The sequence below is a fragment of the Thunnus albacares genome, chromosome 19, assembly GCF_914725855.1.
Source record: "Thunnus albacares chromosome 19, fThuAlb1.1, whole genome shotgun sequence".
NCBI classification, from domain to species: domain Eukaryota; kingdom Metazoa; phylum Chordata; class Actinopteri; order Scombriformes; family Scombridae; genus Thunnus; species Thunnus albacares.
In genome coordinates, this window is record NC_058124.1 from 24964434 (window position 1) to 24984278 (window position 19845).

At 38.9% G+C, this 19845-nt stretch overlaps 2 protein-coding genes and 1 non-coding gene across 4 annotated transcripts in view; 2 read left to right on the forward strand and 1 right to left on the reverse strand.

Moving 5' to 3' along the window:
• The window catches only part of LOC122969908 (chloride channel protein 1-like), a 43981-nt gene extending 39762 nt beyond the window's left edge, over positions 1-4219 (reverse strand). For both annotated transcript variants that reach the window (XM_044335942.1, XM_044335941.1), the window contains exon 1: positions 4040-4219. In XM_044335942.1, the coding sequence (XP_044191877.1) occupies positions 4040-4219 (180 nt within the window). The remainder of the gene's footprint in view (positions 1-4039) is intronic.
• Positions 4220-4933: 714 nt separating this feature from the next.
• Positions 4934-5005, forward strand: trnae-uuc. The gene has a single exon. It is a non-coding gene; the product is annotated as a tRNA-Glu (tRNA).
• A 5418-nt stretch (positions 5006-10423) lies between these two features.
• On the forward strand, positions 10424-18292 carry LOC122969912 (tyrosine-protein kinase STYK1-like). The gene is made up of 9 exons (XM_044335948.1): positions 10424-10486; positions 12876-13079; positions 13233-13469; positions 13851-14032; positions 15124-15204; positions 15618-15832; positions 16219-16259; positions 16357-16453; positions 17656-18292. Exons 1-9 carry the CDS (start codon positions 10432-10434, stop codon positions 17849-17851), a joined length of 1308 nt encoding a protein of 435 aa, XP_044191883.1. The 5' UTR covers positions 10424-10431; the 3' UTR covers positions 17852-18292.
• Positions 18293-19845: the final 1553 nt, after the last annotated feature.

The following is a 19845-nucleotide window of genomic DNA, read 5'->3' on the forward strand; positions in this document are numbered from 1 at the left end:
ACTGTATATAATCACACATATATCATATAACATATCTGTTGGCACGTATCATAGGGAGTGGGGGAATTTTTCATATCTACTCAAGATCCGCCCTAAAACCCAAATCCCCCTCTGGAGACCCCCGAGACACCCAAACCATTAAAATACAAAAAGCATAAAGTTTCCAGCTGACTGGTCTGAAACAGGAGCCCTGTACTAACCTTTATAGAATGATACAAAAGTCTGTTTGAACCTGCTCTTTTTTCTAACAACTACTTTGGCAGCCATAGAAATGTATGTGAGTAGTAGTAAATGTACTGATGACTGACTCATTGATAAAATCCTCTGATAAAACATGTGTAAAGAGAAACAGTATGCAAACAACTGTCTTGGACTTAAAACAGGCCTTTCATGGAGCCAAAAAACAGCCTCATTGTCAAGATGTAAAACTCAGATCACCCAAAGATAAAAAACACACACACACATAAACACAACACACACAGATACAGGCAGTAACAGACTATCTGCATACGTATAATGAGAGGTGGAATGAATCTTCAAACTGTGGTAACAGTAGCTGTCATGGTGAAGGTCAAGGCTGTTTGGACCATGAAGAACTGACAGTCATTAACATACTGAAAATAACGATCAGTGTTAAATTAATAAACGGTATGCTGTTACATTTTTTGGAGACATTATTAAGCGTAAACGACCCAGCCTTCTGTTCTGTTTTAAATAAAAACCTGCTCTGCCCTTTGATAACTCTAACCTCTGATAATTACACAGTGTTTTTACACACCTAACACTTTTTACTGTGTTTCCTGACCATTTATTACCTGCTATACATACCAAACACATTTACTGAGATGATTTTTGTTGTCCATCTAATACATTATCATATATTATCACATTATTTCCTGTCAATAGCCTTGAGGAGAGGAATAACACTTTATAAAAAACTCTGTAATCCACTATATTTTTCAACCGGGCTGCAACTAACAAGTGTTTTCATTATCAGTTAATCTGCTGATTATGTTCTCGATTAATCGATGGACTGTTTAGTCTATAACCCAAAGCTTTTCACTTTTAAATGATTTAAAACAGAGAACGACGTAATTTTTGCTTAGAAAATGACTGAAATGATTATTCAGTTAGCAAATTAATTTTCTGTCAATGGACTGGTTAATTCATTGACTATTCGTTGCAGCTCTATTGTACACTGACTCTTACTTTTAGTGTTAAAAACAATATATATAATTTACCTCATCTTAACCATATATTACTTTCTAACCAAAACAATAAAAAAAGTCACTTTTAGAGAACAACTCTCTACTTGGAGAGACATTTAGAGATATTTATTGACGACGTAGCGATGGTGATATAGTGATATATGGTGATGATGTTTTTTTTCCGAGCTGGATCTTATCACATTGTGAGAATAAACTCCGTTGAACGTCATTTGTCAGCCTTCTGATGTCCCCATAACTCCGTGTGTGCAGCTGAATGTGAGTACATGCCGTTATAAGCTGTCATTTAAGTCAAACCTAATGCATACGAAGGTCTTCTAAAATAGAGAAGGGTTTAACTCCATACATTCTCTACATGACTGCCAACTCTCCGGCCACGTGTCCTGTCTTTGTGACAGATTACAGTAGCAGGGGAGCACTTTTATTATGTGTTTTTATTTATTTATTGTGTTTTTTTAATGGTTTCCAATTCAGCCTAGTCTGTGGGTCAAGTTAAGAGGATCTATGAGGGATCTTTAACTATCGAATGGTTAGAACACATAGAGACAGAGACAAACACTCACATAATGCACTCAAAATGAGCAAAAATAGCAAAAACTCCCATTCAAAAAGGGACAAAAAGTGACGTAACATTCCTGTTTATAGCTCTGCTCCCATGGGTGACAGTGTAAACATGAGGGTTAACACAGCCTGCATTGCCTTCAAAAGCACACTCACATATTCACTCACACACACAGGTTAGATGACTTTGCACCGCCTGGACTAGCCATAGGCGTAGGGTTTCAACAATCGTTAAACTCTATAGGTCACCATGATCACCAGTCCTCACATACCAGCCAATCAACACGGCAGAGGCTCTGCAGCTGTATGGATTAGTCCTTCAGTTTTCTAGAGAGGAATACGACTTTATTCCAAAGACGGCGTATCGTTCAAGACAAATAAGAGTGTTTAAGTGTTTAAAGATTGTTCCAACGCAAACTTTGCCAGACTGTGAAATGAAAAGAGTTTTTAGTGTAAGAGATTCTGGAGCAAATCCAGGCTTATAACATTAGAGTATATAGCTTCATATGAGACAGACGTAAATAATCCAAACATACAGATCATCGCTGCAATTTCAAACTTGTAACTGAGACTCCAAAATAACCTGTTATTCTGATGTTTATGATTACACAATTACACTACTGTTAGGACCCCAAAATGATGTAACAGCCTGCCAGAGGCTCTGAGGTTAACAGCGTACTTTTATAGATGTGCTTTTATGTGATGTCGTCTTTCACGGCCTTTTATTGTTCAGTACCCAGAGTTTTTAATTTCTCCTTTTCTTTTCCTTTATCTTAATCTGTTGATATCATTGTATTGTGTTTTAACTCTGTAATTCAAAAATACATTGATTTTTTATATGTGCTTGTGCTGTGTGTTTTGTTTTTAAAAAGTGTCATATAAATGAAGATATTATTATTATTATTATTATTGCACTTGATTTATTTTTTTTTTATATTGGGGAGCTTTATTATTGCACGTCTTTAATCATGATATTTACATTAAGTGAACAAATAAATTCTGGTATCCTTAACCAATAATTCAGAATATGGAAAACAATGAGACTAAATTAGTCTTTATTTTGGATTAAACAAAACCTGAGTCGATCTGATGTAAAAATAATAATAATAATAATAATGATATTGTAAAGTCCAGATGAAAAATGAAAAAAATAATAAATGCAGGCGCAAGTGAGAAGATTCTTTAGTAGCACCAGTTTTTCTTTCTGGCTGTTTTGCAGCATCAGCAGCAGTGTTTTTTTTCCATCACACAACAGTGTTTAATGTCAACTGTGTACTCACAACAAGGATTATTATTATCATTTCAAAGCTATTGTATACGTGTATCCATTTTTCCAGTCTTTCAATATACATCCCTAAACAACTCTGAGAATGTTCAGACTTCTTTATTGGAACATAAACATCCTCCAGTTGTTCAGAAAGACCCTAAACGCCGCTTTGTTCCAAAACATACATGTAACTACATGAATGACGGAGATTATCACCGCCGCAAATGTACGATCAGGTTTCACCTCTTTAAGACACACGCATGGACACACACACAGAGATGTATAAGCACAAGAAAACAAAAGCGCAAACACATACATGTAGATGTGCATGGATGGAACATGCGAAGAAAAACATGGATGTGCACGCTTTCACACATACGAAACATACTGGGTTATCACAGAAGTCAATCCTACATGTGTTAAGACCGACCAGAGCTTAAGAAACGAGGCGCAGAGAGGGTAGCAAACAGGTGGCCGGCAGAGAAAGTAGGAAACAGCAAGACAGTGAGAAAGTGAGTCTATGTGTGTGTGTGTGTGTGTGCACGTGTTAATGTGCATGCCAAGAACAGGGGTGAGGAAAGTGCACACAGTGTCTAAGCACCTGTTGCGTGACCGTATGCGTGACCCTGTTGTTATACATCAGCTAATTGGTCTTCACCATGCCTACAACTCTCACACACACACACACACACACACACACACAGACACAAACAGTATGCAGCTCATAGACAAGCACACACACACACATAAAAAAAAAAGACAGGCTCCATCCATGAAAATGTAGTCTGCACTGCTAATACAGGTGCGTCATGCAAGAACGACACAAGTGATTCAAAAACTGAAGACACACGACATTAAAAAAATCAGACGGAAACCTGAGAGGGAGAGTTCTGACGGAGAAAGACGGACGGATGGACGGAGAAAGACAGAAAGAGCGACAGAGAGAGAAAGAGAGAACGAGAGAGAAAGAGAGAGGGACACTGACCAGGGTTTGCTTGTATCTCAGAGCCTTCCTTTCCGACGCATCTGCGGCCATTGACACACTGTCACTGACCCAAAAATAAACCCACCCGCTCACCGTCTGTCTCAGCATTACCAGGACCGCTCTGGACACACACACACACACACACACACACACACGCACACACACATACACTACACACATACGCTACACACGCACGCATGGATCCTCACACAAACACACACACCCTCTCTCTCTCTCACACACACACATATATTCTGACACGGTGTAAACGAGCTCCAGCTGGGGTTGCCCCCCCCTACACACACACACACACACACACACACAACGCCAAGCTAACTCCTGTGAAGTAAAGTCAGCAGTGAGTGAACCAGAAAGATTAAATCTAGTAAATTCAAAGTGATACTGTACTTGTTCAATGATTGCTCAACATTTAAAGCGAAATGGGGTGCCTGCATGCCGCCGCCGCCGCCTGGGTCGATCCACGGCGACATCCTCAATCCGGGCTCGTCCAGGAGCTCCATCGAACACGACTACGGTGTTTGCATGTGAACAGATAGTGAGGGATTTCTTTGTCATTGCACTAGCAACTCCTACCGGCTAGTTAGAGCACCTGTGTGGGAGTTGGTGAAGATCTAAAGGGGCAACTTGACCCTCCGTGCATGTCGGTCCCTTTCAGTTAAGCTCCTGCTGGCAGGTGAAAAGACCGGTGACTTTGTGTTTATCAAGAGGAAACACATGTGTCCCTGTCAGAAAGCACTAAGTATACTCTCATAGACTCTACAGAGCAGGCTGAAGCTTCACTCACTAATTGTCTTGCTTGTTTCTTAGTTTGCGGTTTAAATGTAGACTTGCTTTCTGGCTGTCAGTGAGGAATGACACAAGTGTTTCCTATAGTCCCATATGGTCTAGTGGTCAGGATTCCTGGTTTTCACCCAGGCGGCCCGGGTTCAATTCCCGGTGTGGGAAGTCATGTTTAATGATTATAGCAGATCCCGTGTTTTATGTTCAATGTAAAGTTGAAGGCAGGAGTAGAGACATCAGCTGTATGTGGTCTAGAGTCCAGGTTTTCACCCTGGTTTCTTCAAGTTAAGATCAGCTGTTGTAAGTCTAGTCAATTTATATTTTATTAGATCCTAAACTTTATGTAGGTAAATTTTCTGATGATTCTTCCTTAAATCGGCTCTTCTTTCAGTTATAGTTGTGTGTTTATCAGCCACAATGTAAGTCAAGTATACTGCTTTCATAATACAATATTAATATACAAAATCACACCAAATAATGTACACTAAATCTCTCAGAAAGCAGAGAGAAAATGTAATTCAACCAAAGTAAAAATATTACATTTTTGATATTTGGCTTGTCAAAAAAGAGTACGGAGGATTTGTCTCATCTTCGTTTCTGACTGTGACAATTCTAAGACGGCTGTAACAATACAGTGACGGGATCAACAGTGATGCAGCTAATGCTTCAGACCAAAGCACCCACAGAAGTTATGTGTCTTCCTAAAGGACAGTTTTACAGGACAAGTGTCTACAGCTGAACAAACACTGCTGTGACCTTTGTAGATCATACTGGTAACCATAAGATCACTGCACTGCAGGTCTTACAAATACATGAAACAATTCATGTTTTGTCTGGTGAAATAATTTTAGTTCTAAATAGATAAGAATAGCCATGGTGAACCCTCTGCTATCAGTGTCTGCGGGTGTGTCTCAACACTCCAGCTTGACCTCCTTCAGGGAAGAAGGGTGGAGGTGTCCCAGCAGGTAAACAGTCATGATTATGCAGAAATACTGACCACACACACACAACGACACCAGCTTGACTTCCTTAAGGGAAGAAGGGCGGAGGTGTCCCAGCAGGTGAAAAGTCATGATTATGCAGCAATAATACTGACCACACACACAAAGACACCAGTGGGCACACCTTTCAGCTCAAATAAAAGCACTATGTACATTGGAGTCTGTTTCTTTTATAGCCTGCCAGCGTGAGCATACAGTAAACAAACCCCTGAAGACTATCTGAAGGTTCCAGTACAACAGCAGCTTCAACACAGTGTAGTTTTTATCTGGAGGATCTAGTCGATAACCTTTATGACACCTCAGTTTGACACGTAAGATACAGTAACGTAAACATACTTGTTCCTGATTGAGCAACTATACATTTAGCATCATGAGGACATTATTACAAGGAGAGCATGAGGGAGAAATATAAAGCTAAGGCTTTGATAATGGAGGCCATTTTTATATATTTTTTTAATTGTTTGATTAAAGTAGATGTATGTAAACTTTTAACTCTTGGCACATTTTGACCACTAAGTTAAAATGGTTCCATTTCAGCCACACAGCAAACACAATAACATCAAGCAGATAAGTCCAACACTTTATAAAAGTGATTTCTTAACAGTTTCCCCTTTGTTACATCATGGAAACTTTCTTGCTAAGTTGCTGTGGGGCACAGCAAACACAATAACACAGCAAACACAATAACACAGCAGTTCCTCAGCTGTTTCAACCAGTTTTCTCTACTACACATTACAGTGCACTCATTTACTTGGATAGAAGTTCTTAAGTTTCTTTAGTTTTGAAGTTGCACCTCAACAATTATAAAATACAACATAAAACAAATCACAGGTGACAGAAAAATGTGTAATCTGTCGTTTTGCCTCCACTTAGTAACTCAAATACAGCATAGCGAGTGGTTTGGATGCTCGACACACATTCAAAAACCACATGGACAGTGACACACAAACACATATACGCACACAAATATGGACTGCAGGCTGCGTGCAGGTCATAAAGGCGATAAGGAAAAAGTGTTGGAGGGGTGGGTGTGGCTAACATGAGAGAGAGAGACAAAGGGAGGGAGAGTGAGAGAGAGAGAGAGAGAGAGAGAGAGAGAGAGAGAGAGAGAGAGAGAGAGAGTCATAAGGAAATATACCGTGCTGCAGCATAGAGACAGAGATTCTAACCATACCATTATCTTCAGTGGAAATGTATCTGCCCGCGGATATCGACATGTGCATCGGCCTGACTGGGAAAACATGAACAAACCGAGACTTGAATTTATACTCGTGCGACTCTAGAGTTTTATGGCTCGCAGGGAGGAGAAACTACATGTTTTGGATGCGGGCGGCAGACAGAGTTTGACACCTGACGAGTCCCACAGAGTCAGCAGGGTAAGACGATGAACAACTCTGTTAAGGCAAATTAAATACTGTTGATGTGGGGATGTAAAACACGCCAATTTAACAGTGGAAAAATCACTTGTTTGTGATTTTTTTTCCCAACACAAACAACAAAACATCAAATTTTATAGCGCAGAGTGCTAAGGTTTGGCAACTTCAAGTATTTTTAGGATTCACATTTACATATTTCAAATTAAAAGTATGTGTTTTAGAGCCTTATTATTTGTGGTATCATCCTAAACAGCATGCATGTGTTTTGACGGCGCCGTTTTGTTTACTTGAACGTCTGTGTTTTTTCAACGGCATATTTTTGAGTGTCTGTCTGTTCTCACTGTTGAGTGTATCTGTATATACAGTGTGTGTGTGTGTGTGTGTCTGTTTGTGAGATGGCCCGGTCTATTGTTGTGCAGGCAGGTGTGTGTTGATGCAGGGGGAGTTACTGGTGCATATGAAAGTGAGGGAGTGATGCGGACAAACAGGTTGGGCCACATCCATTCTGTCTAAAAGGTTGACTCTGGTGCCGGTGTGTCCAGTATGTTTTGTCTTTAAAAAAACGCTTACTAAATACCAGTGTGACTGCGTGAGGGTGTGTGTACATGTGTCACAATGAAAGTATGTTATCATAGAAATGTCAATGTTCTCAGAGGTGAGGATGACGATGAGTTATTGCCACACACTTGTACTTGTAGAGTAAATGTGTTGTGAATGAATGTCTTTGCTCTATTACATCACTGCAACCGCCAGTGTAGGTTTAAGTGTGTTTGGTGAAACTGTTCTTCAGGTGACAGGCGAGGACGAGGTAGGAATGTGAACTAATTATTAAGTGTTGTTTGACTGACAGCCTGTAAACTACTGATAGATAGAATAGTCAACTAAGGGACTAATGTATTCCACTGACACATCATATTTTTCTGTGATATTATGATTTAAATACAAGCTAAATAATCTGCTGTAATGATTAAACCAGAAACAGCAGAGCATTTCAAGGGCAAACAGATTTATTCAAAGCTTTTTTTAATTATTATCATTAATAAGTTAGATTTAAATGCTCTAAAATATATATTACAACTAAAATAAGAGATGAGGAGGTTGTCTCTTTCTCTCTCCGTGGTTATTACTTTATTAATTTATGACTTAATGTTACAGAGCACATAGACATAAGCCCTAGCTGATAACATTTATACATCCAGGCTTCATCTAATATCTGTTTCTTCATGTAAACAGACTATTCTCATGCTTATAATTAACAGTAAGTTTGGATAATGGTGATTGACAGGGGGTGGTTTTAGTAAAACCCGGAGGCTACCTGCCTCCGGGTTTTACTAAATGATGGCGCGGTACTGTTGTGAACTCTTCAATCCCAGCCAATCACTGTTTTGATTCCACCCAAACATCCCATCTCTCTCTCTCTCTCTCTCTCTCTCTCTCACGGCTACATTTGTTAAACAAATCGAACGGACGGGAGGACGACAGCATACGTGCCTCGACGACTTGGCCAGAATAAAAGTGGTTGCCGTGGCGATGGTTGTCCCTTACTTTTAACCTCCTGATTTTGATAACATGATCTACTAGTTGTGTAAAATATGCTTATTTGAAAAGATCTAGCACAAGCTCAAATTTACATTGTCAAATGTGCTCAGAGGATATTTGCATACAAGCGCGGACAGTGTCCCCCCCTCCTCCCCCCTGCATTCAGTACACACACACACTTCCCCTGAAGCTTCATGTTCTCCATCAGTTATGTTTCACTTCCCTTGTTATTATCATTGTGTTCCGTTACCATTGTGTTTGCTTTACAGATACTGCACTTTGTTAGTCGTGTTATCGTTTGAAACCTGCTTATTTAAGGATTAGTCGGGTTAAATACTGTATATACAACATCACAGCTGCAGGGAGTTTCCTGCATAGAGAGCTTTCTAAAAAACCTGACTACAACACTCAAAACAATTATCCACTGTGTATGCATTTACAGAATTACTCCATGGTGACCCTTGTTGAAAAGACAATGCATCAGATTGACAGGCTAGCAGTGGCCATGCACATTATAATTCATTTCCCTCAGACTTTACCTCATACATTGTTTTTACAAATGGCTCATTGCTTCCTTTTTAAAATTATAACAATTATAAAACAATCCTTAACTCTCTCTGAAACCCTAAAATCTAAAAACCAACCAATCAGCTCCTTATATAGGCAGGTAATATATCTCAATAAGTGACAAGAACAGGTTGCGAAACATAGTTGCAACAGATAGTAAAAGTGTCCGGTAAGATCACTGGCTTTGAAGTGATACCTGACGTAAGGACCCGAGTTATATTACAGTGTCCTCTTCATCCTCTGTACACAGAGTTCGAGATTCCTCGCTCCGGGTAGAGATTTAGACCACCAGAGGTCTAACAGTGAATCATTGCTTGTTAATACTCATGATGACCCAGCTGATGAGGAGTTTCTCATATATCTATTGGGGGGGGGGGGGGGGGTTGTGGGGATGTTGTTTTAACCTTTGACCGTTAGACTGAATGGCTGGTGGCTAAACATACTCTACATTTTGTGGTGTCGCTTGGTATATACATGTATTTTTATGTATTTCATCATGTTTAATGCACTTTGGTCAGTCTGTTTTCTATGTTTTACTTGGCTGCAAGACAAATTTCCCCCACAATGACACAATAGTGTACACAAAAATATGACACCTTTGAAATCAATAACACTTCTAAAGTAATGCTAAAATATATCTGTTATATCAGAAGTTTAATGAGCTACTGAATGCCAAGTTCTCATTTCAAAACTTGGATTTCGGGTCACTGCTGAGCACTGGTAATACTGATCTCTGCTCCTTTATTATCTCTGTAACTGATAGCTGCTTAACTAAACACATAGAGAACAAGTAACTGAGAACTCTCCTTTTTATTTGCTATGTGAGTCCAGATGAAAAAAGGTCACAGACAGTAAATGCTAACAGCATCTCTCTTGGTGTGTGTTCTGCTGTTTACTGAACTTCACTGATAGCTCGTTAGGCTCAGTTCAACTCTGAACAGGCTGCTTCATCCAGCTACTATATACAGTTATTGGAGAGGCAGATGCTGCACCGCTCTGTCTAAGCTTAAAGGGGATTTAGGCTTGCTGCTGAGCAGAGGTAATGTTGATCTCTTCCCCCAGCTGATAGTAACGTTGATCTATCTGTGTTCCTGTCTTCCTCTCCAGCATGTCATCCAACTCCACGGCCGATAATCTGTGTGCACCGGACGACAACCTATGTAGTAAGGACACCACTGTCACTCTTCTTTGCTCTCTTTTATCATCTTCTATCCTTAAATTAGCGGGACATCTTTCCATTTTTCTCTTGTTTTTAATCTTTAATGATGATTATTGTGATTTTCTAGCTTTTGCATTTTGACTCCAGTTAATTTATCTTCATATTCATCAAATTTTTCAGTTCTCTATCTGTTTTCATTAAAGATCCCCTCTAGATATGTTTTAATAATTTGTGTCTGATATTTCTGCAAATAAGTTCAATCATCTCATTCAAATCCTTAAAATGACATCTGATCTTTGTGCCTCATTGAAAAAAATCCTCCTCCAGCAGATGGATGTGAACACGCTCTTCTAGTGTCAAACTCTGCACATACTGTCAATACCGACGGCGGTGCATCAGCAGACAAACCGTGAATGCTTCTGCTGAGGTGTTGACATGAAATGAAGAGTTTGGTTCAAAGCCACACAGACATTTACTCTTCAAATCTTTGGTGTCTTGGTATTTAACAAGCACAAAGTATATGGTTAGTTTCATTTATTTAACTGCTAGGCGATATTGTCACATTTAACACTGTAGCTCTAAATGATGTGTGATTACACGACCAGATGGTGTAATAACTGTTTAATGACTGTTACTGCTGGGAAGCCTTTGTGTTCACACAGTTATTCAATTATGATAATATGTTAAAATGGTCGACAATAACGTAAAGACCATAACAGTCAGATTATTCAACATGTTTTTCCCATCATCTCAGCAGGTTTCTGTTAAATACTGAGACTCCAAACAGCTGATAGATCTGCATGTTTAACTGTATTAGCAAGTATTAATAATGTGACACACAAGTCCTATCTTGAGTTGACTTTTTCCAGGAAGAATGCCTTTTTTAAAATAGTTAACGATCATTTCAGGCAGGTTCTTTACGGTGAATATTTGTTTAAAAAGAATAGAATGGGTGTAACATGTAGAGTAAGGAGTTGTATTGAGTTTTTATAGGGCAAAGGTGTTTTAAGTTCGAGCCTTTAATGACAGTGACAACAAACAATTTATGTCCTTCTGTACGTCCCCGACCACACCTAAGAATGTGCCCAAACCAGAACGCAACGTTCACCAGGACCAGTGCTTTTACATTCCAGTTTCATCCGTCTAACATTAGATTGACTTCAGGATTTCAACAGCAGCAGCAGGTGTGTAAATTGATGGATTAGTTACTGCTAACATGCTATTGCGGTAATGTTGTATAAGGGTGTGTGTGTGTGTGTGTGTCTACTCAGGCAATCAGTCAGTGAAGGGTCAATATGGAGGATTATGAAATCAAAGCCACAAATAAATGAAAACTGAATGAATACATAGAGAGCCGGAGAAATTCAAATAAAGGAGTAAAAATGATTGCCATGTTAAAAAAAAAAATTCCTCCTTTAGTTATAAATTTCTACATTTTACAGTTAATAATATGCTGATAAAAAGTCTCAGCTGGTGTGTAAACTCTCTGGCACGGTAATCAAACAAATGACATTAAAGAGAAATACATATAATGAAAGAATCAGTGCTGTGTACATGTGTTATTCTCTGGGTGTGAGATCATGACTCATCCCAGTTCACTGAGGCCAGTCTGACTGTCTAATTACTGGCTGATTGTGTTACATTAACAATGCAGCAGGACAAAAGTTGTTTCAGCCAAGTGAGGCAAAGGTAGTGAGCGCTGCAATAACATGACAATGACATGCTGTTGTCCTAACATGCTGTCTACATGCCTCGACTGATGCAGCCTCATTATCATAGTGATTAAAAAGTAGAGAAATACAGATAAAATGACAATGATTGACTTGATTATAGTCGGATTAACAGTGGAGATTTCTGCAGATCTATGAGTTAATTTTCTAGCTTGTACCATTACAATGAGCATATCATGATCAGCTAGTTATACATCAACATTTCAACACAGTCATAAAAGGGGATCTAATGTGAGGATGTTTTTAAAGAGAGAACATCCTGTCATGACTTCAGAGGTCCAACAGTTGTAACAGCCAACATTTTCATCCTGTCAAAGTTCCCTAAAGTCAGACACTGAAACCAAACCTGCACCAAACAGTGTGATTAGGAATTTGTGTATTTGCACATCCGCTGCGAGACACAAAATGCATGCACACAAGCCACACTACTTACTGTCCTAACTCAAGTAGAAGAAACACACGGGTCGGACCTGTGACATTTCAGCTGTGTGACGCTTTTTCTCATCAGAGCGACTTGTCACTGTGCACACCATTAAACCCGGTACAACATAGTGTTGAGAATGCTTCAACTCTTCTTGGACCTGACATTTATACATGAACCCCCCCCCCTCTCTCTCTCTCTCTCTCTCTCTCTCTCTGTCTGTCTCTCTCTCTCTCTCTCAGGAATCCGGGAGTATGAGCAGGCGGTGATTATCGTCCCTACGCTGCTCCTCTTTGCCACTCTGGTCGTCTTACTGTTCCTGTTCTTCAAGAGGTATTGTCCCAAACGGAAGCGGACACGGACCGCTGCCCCTCAACGCTACCACAGCTCCACGCACAGACACACGCAGAGGAATAGCCACAGGCATCACCTGCAGGGTATCGATGGTGAGCGAACATGCTTCATTTTGTCACATTAATGTCAGACACCGCAGGGACACGGTCAGGGTGAAGCAAACATGTTTAAGAACTACTTTTCCAAGTCAACATACAGTACAGATTCATCATTATTTCCTGCTTTCTATTTCTCTTTCTCTCTAGCGCCCCCTGGGCTAGACCCACTGGAACATGAGGAGCTGCCAATGTCAGTTCAACAAGTGCAGCAGAGGGTAGTGCCCACTCTCGCTGCAGTACCGCAGACGTCCACACAAAGGCATCATGGAGCCTTTAGCCAGGTCACTGCCCTGCCACTGTCCTTTTCCATCAAGCCTGATAACACAGTCACCCTCTACAGAGCCCGCATGGACAACAGGGACGTTGTCCTGAGGGTGCTGAAAGGTAAACTGAGTTGTCCCAGACTGACAGCTGATAAATGCATCCCTGCTGAATTAGTGCAGTTTTGTTTTACTCGTTTCAGCCACATAAAAATACAAAGAATGGTCTGGTAACCAGTTTATATTGAGATTGTAGAGTTTTATACTGTTTTATGCACCTGGTTTTACTTCATATCAGAGTTTACACATCAGTAGCACAAGTTCAAAAGCCATAAATGTGTTGATGGTTCTTGTGACTTGTCCAATTGAAAAGACAAAGTTAAATCCTTATAATAAAAAAACAACTAAATATTCAATAGAGTGTGATTAGGAAGCAGGGTACTGTTGCTCATAGAAACTGCCCCTGTTGAGTTAAGATCACAAACTTACTAAACCTCTTCCACAGATACAACAAACCAGAGTGAGAAGCAGCATTTCTTGGGTTTTGCCTCCTTCGTGTCTGGACTGGGGCCGCATCCCTTCCTACCTGCACTGCTGGGTGTGGTTTCAGTGCAGTCGCCCCTGACGATGGTTGTGGAGGAGCTGCATCAGAGGGACCTGCTGGGATTCCTGTGGAGATGTAGACAGGTACAGTAATCTATTACCTTCCACCACAAAAGTTAAATATACTCAGGGTGTCAGAGACAGTTTTACGATCTGGTTTATATTTAATCTGCAAGCTGTAAAACTTACTGGTGACCTGAGTCACATCTATATAACTTGACGTATAGAATGTCATAATCTCAAACAGAATACAGGAGCTTTATCAGTCTAATACAAAACTTTTTATAAGGTCATTTGTGTTAATAAGAAAAGCTGACTTGTTAAACATATACCATCTAGAAGAACTATTCTGTTTGCAGGGTGACGGTGAATTTTTCAGACTTTGCATATTTGTACTGGAAGGTTTGTGGATCTGAATGTTCCCAAAATGTTTTTATATATATTATCTATATCTATATCTATATCTATATCTATATCTATATATATATATATTGTCTGAAGGTTTATTTAAAGGGTAAAGTTAAAGGGAACTCCACAGATTTACACATCAAAGTCTGTTTACAGTAGTTGGGGAGTAGTCAAGTAAATCTTTATTTGTACAGACCAGTATCATAAATTTGCCTCGGGGTGATTTATAATCTGTACAGAAAATCATCCTCCATTCAGCTGAGGAAAAACTCCTCAAAAATACGTAATAATATATGAAAAATGTTTGTAAGACTGAAACCTGTAAAGTAATTCAAATCTTTCACTCCAAACAAAATCAATGACACTGAAATGGGCTGTATATTCTTCACACCATGACTGTATAATGACTGTACATCATTTTATTAAGTATGATAATCACTTGGTTATGAACTCCCAAATGCTTGGCATGACAAATGATAAAGTCATGACTGCTGTTGGCCTTTGAGGGGCAGTAGAGGGTAATATATCATGTTACTGAAAGAGAGTGAAACTATTATCCATAGTTACTCAACAGAGACAGTTACAGTATGTTCACCTGCTTCTATTATAAGTTACAGGAAAAGTAGTCCGATACACTCATGTTCCAGTGTAGCAGCAGCATAGAGAGAGGAGTTTATCACTATACATAAAAGACAGGTCTGGCAGTATGACTCAAAAGGTGAGACTAACAATAATATAAACATGTTTCTCCTTTTCTCTCACTGAAGGATAACTCAGGTTTTGAGACTTCTTGTGACATGACAGAGAAGAGGATCTTCACCATGGCGGGACAGGTGGCCTCTGCTCTGGTTGGTTATCTGTCCATCTCTCTCCCTACGTCATGGACCAAAATACTGTATATGTGGAAATTATTTGAAGAGGGATTTCATTTTGTCTCCCTGCTTGTCTCAATCTATCTGTATTTTAATTTTTATTATTTTGTGGCAACGTCAGCTAAAGTCTCTTATTTTATAACTGTCCATTTCTCAGTTTCAAGTCATTAATTACTAGACAAAAATGTTTTTCAAAAATCCGCTTTAGTTTTTAGTTTGAGGTTAAGGTGATGCTGTCAGTTTAAACCAAATACAATGTTAATTAAGTGTGAATGCAGTTAAAACTACTAATCATCATCTACTTAATCATAATAACTATACTGAAGTCCGGAGTCAGGTCCTAAAAGCAGCATCCTTCTCTTCTCTGTCTTCATCTGAACATCTTCTAGGAGTACCTGCACAGTCAGCGCTGCGTTCATGGCAACGTGGGAGCTCGCAGCGTCCTGGTTGGCGGAGATCTGACAGCAAAGCTGTGGGGACTGGGCTCGGCCTACCGCAGGACAACACAGGTCGATTCTCCAGGAGAATTGGAGCACATGGAGCTGAGAAAGTGGCAGGCCCCCGAAGTGCTGTCCAGGAGAGATGTCAGTCAGAGCAGTGATGTGTGAGTGCCCGAGTCCTCAGTGAGAATATTAAAACTGAATATAAAGCATGTCATTGAAATGTCCCGGCCAGAGTTGAATAAAGAGGGAGACAGATGCTGCTGCTTGATTACTATCACAACTCATTTTAAGTTGTTGAATAACTTACATATTTGACACATTTCGCCACATTTCTTGTGCATAATTTAGATAAGTGAAAAATGTGTGTGTGTGTGTGTGTTTGAAAATGCTCATGTTTATTCCAGTGTTTCTACCTTATTGTTGGGGGACATAAAGTAAACATTTCTCTACTGTCTTTACACCAGTATATTTAGTTTCATTCTTCTCTCCCTTTTATTTACATGATGCCCTCCTTTAAGTTTTTTTTTTTTTTTTGTCCTTTTTGCAGATGGTCCTTCGGTATCCTGCTCTATGAAATGGTCACACTAGGTAGGTGTTGTTAAGAAACTCCTATATTCATACAATAGTACAATTACACTAGATAGCCTGAACATTTCAATCTAATACTGTCCTTCCATGTATACAGGTGACCCACCGTTTGCTCAGCTAATGGCCACTGAACTCCTGCAGTATCTCCAAAGAGGAAAGCAACTCAATCGACCGGCCTCCTGCTCCAACTCACTGTAAGAGCGACAGCAGAGCACATGAGTTATAACGTTATAGATGGCAGACTTTTGCACACCGCCAACCCCCAGTAGCATAATTATAACAGACTCTTTGGAGGCCGTCATTACCCACAAATCATTTAATATCAACTCCTCAGATATAAAATCAAATGTGCATTTTCCTCTGATTCAGCCATCATTTGGACTGCTATTCAAGCAGTTATGGTTTTAACAATATGATGGTTCTTGACAAGATTTTCCACCGGTGACAATACTCCGTCACACCTGAAATTAATTAGGTCAATTAAGGCAGATTTTCTGAATTTATTTTATTTGGGCAAAGTTCTTGTATGGCTGTAGACAAAATTAAAAACACACATTTGAGACATTTCACTCATTTGATGTTGAAAAAAAGTTTCTTCTAAAAACGACTCATAATAATAATAATAATAAGATATTTTGGTAACACTACTTGTCAACAAGCCTATTAAACCACAAACACTACAGCACTGCCTGTTGCAGTAGTTGCATGAATATGTTACCCAAATGATGCAGCAGCCATTTTAATTTTGAGAACACATATTATTTCTGACTCTAACTGAAGAACGTATTATATCATTATAACGGAAACTAGTAAAGAAAATGCAGTGGAAATATGAGAATTCTGCACCATTTTCTTCACAGTTCGAGCATTTGGTGCCTCACTGCAATGTTAACATTTCAATTCAAAGGTATAAACTGCATATTTTTTGAGCCAGCCACTAACTACACTTCGCAGCAGAAAACCTGTAACCTTTCCTGCCATAGAGTCCAGTCAGTTTGCCATTCCTTGATTTATCTTAACGTTAACTGTTAACTGTTAGCATGGCTAACAAGAAAGCACTGTAAGTTAACGTATTCTTTAGCAAGCAGTTCAAATATGAAAATGGAACATATAAAATGGCTTTTTGTTTGGGTTTTTGTTTGTTTGTTTTATTTACTTTATTACTTTACTTATTACTATACATTTGTCAAATTTCTAGTTAAGTTAACTGACTAACTAGCTGACTAACTGCCGACATTATGTTAACGGTTAACCGTTAGCCTTAAGCTAGCCAGTTCCAACTGCAAAAAAGGGCACATAACTCAGCACATCATCAAAATGTTGTAATAATATAAATAAATAATTATAATAATAAATAATTTGCCGAAGTTTGACAGTCTTTTACCCTGGTTTGTAGGTACTCCATCATCAAGTCGTGCTGCCAGTGGGACCCCCGGCAACGTCTCTCCATGTCGGAGCTAATTCGAAAACTTCAGGCGGGAGAGAAATCAGCCAATGGGAGGACAGTTCTCAGAGTGCCTGAGCCACTGAACATCGAGAAATACCTGAGGGAGGCGGGATATGGAGAAGCCTATAATTATGCTGTGCTTTGATTGGCTAAGAGTGCCGTCAGTCAGGACTACATTGGTGCTGTAACGGCCTACTGTCCAATTGATTCTTTTTTTACTAAGGCCTGCTGAAAAATAATTTAACTTGTTCGTAAATCCATTTTTTTATACTTGTTTATATTGTTAGAACACTTATAAAGCACATCCACTTAATATGTTTAAAGAGTAATATATGGATTGTAAATATGTTTTTCTGTAAACTGTAAAGAACTAATATAATGACATAAAATATTGCATGTTTCCGATGCTTTTTAAATGTAACAAAAGATTATAGGAACACAGCTTCTCAGAAATGAACAGCAGATAATGGAAGGATGCACTTTACATTACAGATCCCAAGAGACTGAAATGACCATAATACCGCACTATAAATACTATGGAAAACAATGCTGCTCTTTTATTATGTCTTCTACATTGACCATAAAATGATGAGGATGCTGACTATTTGTTTGGGATTATTGTCTGGGACTATTTATGCAAATGCATACAGAACATGCTTATGCAGGGTTGTCACTGTGAAATGACTCAGCCAGACAGAAACAAAATGTCAGCTGAAGATAGTTTGACAAACTCCATGAATTAATGTTAATTAGCTAACCAGATAAAAACAGCTGCCAACAATCAATGGCCGCAGGCTAAACATGAGACTTTGTCTACTTCTGTTTGAAATCAAGATTTTCAACTGGCAAAACAGTCACTGTTCTGAACCTTATTACAACATCACTGCTCGAAGTAAAAACAATTGAGGGAAATATTGTACTTTCTCCTACACTATTTTATCAATATTTCATCAATTTTATTATTTTATTTATTTATTTGACAGCTTTAGTTACTTTTCAGATGAAGATTTGACTCAATGGATAATATAACAAGCTTTTAAAATACAACACATTGTTAAAGATGAAACCAGTGGTTTCCAACCTTTTTGGCTTTTGACATCTTACAAAAAGCAGTGTGTAGTCGGGGTCACATTTCACATGTCTATGAGTTGTTAACAGCTCCACCAAATAGTGAATTTTCAATAATATGTTCAGATGATCCAATATTTCACCAAAAATCAAAGATTAGACAAAAAATCCAAAAACTAAGAATAAATTTGTGTATCAGAACTTTGTTTTTTCTTCTTTCCTCTCCCATTAATCATCTCACGACCCCTCAGATTTATCTGCTGACCCTTTGGAGGGGCCAGACCCCTAGGTTGGGAACCACTGGACTAAACTAGCTAACTGTATATAAAGTAGTGTAAACTAGCTCCACCTCCAGCAGCTACAACAGTAACATGCTGCTCTAACACTGATGCTTCACTATTAATAATCTAATGATGTCATATATAATAATGTATCAGTCAGAGGGACCAAACCACTACTTTTACTGCAATACTTTAACTACATCAAGCTCATAATACTTATGTACTTTTACTGCAATACTTTTAAGTACATTTTACATTTTCCTGCTTATGTACATTTACTTGAGTAGGATTTTTCATGCAGGACTTTTACTTGTAATGGAGTATTTTTACATTGATGTATTGGAGTACTTCTTCCATCACTGAACAGTGTTACATTTGACCCATCAGATTGTTCAGCCTTAGTGTTTCTTACCTTACATTAAACTTTAGCAACAACCTTAGCCCTAACAAGTCATCTCTGTGATACCTAACCCCAAGAGGATCTTCTTGAGGACTGAAATTTCTATTCAGGTCCTGAATCAGGTCAAAGAATACAGCACAGCTTGATGCCCATAGCAACAGTAACTGAAGGATGGAGGATGGAGACTAATGAATGTTCATTTTTAAGCATTGCACTGCTGGGAAAGACCCTGTTTGCTCAAATAACTCTCCCAATAAACCTGTAATTATCTTTTTCTCACCTGTCAAACAGGCTAATGGTGCATACTGAAAGCGATCCATACAAGTAAAAGATAAAAACTCAGGTCAGTTCAGTTCCATTTCAAAAATAAAAACAAAAGCCCCGTTTTAA

Excerpts from the sequence above, each read along its gene's own strand:
- LOC122969912 (XM_044335948.1), top strand. The coding sequence starts at position 10,432 with ATGTCATCCAACTCCACGGCCGATAATCTGTGTGCACCGGACGACAAC. Across the intron at positions 10,487-12,875 it reads ACCGGACGACAACCTATGTA|GAATCCGGGAGTATGAGCAG; the intron begins GTAAGGACACCA and ends TCTCTCTCTCAG. Across the intron at positions 14,033-15,123 it reads TCCTGTGGAGATGTAGACAG|GATAACTCAGGTTTTGAGAC; the intron begins GTACAGTAATCT and ends CTCTCACTGAAG.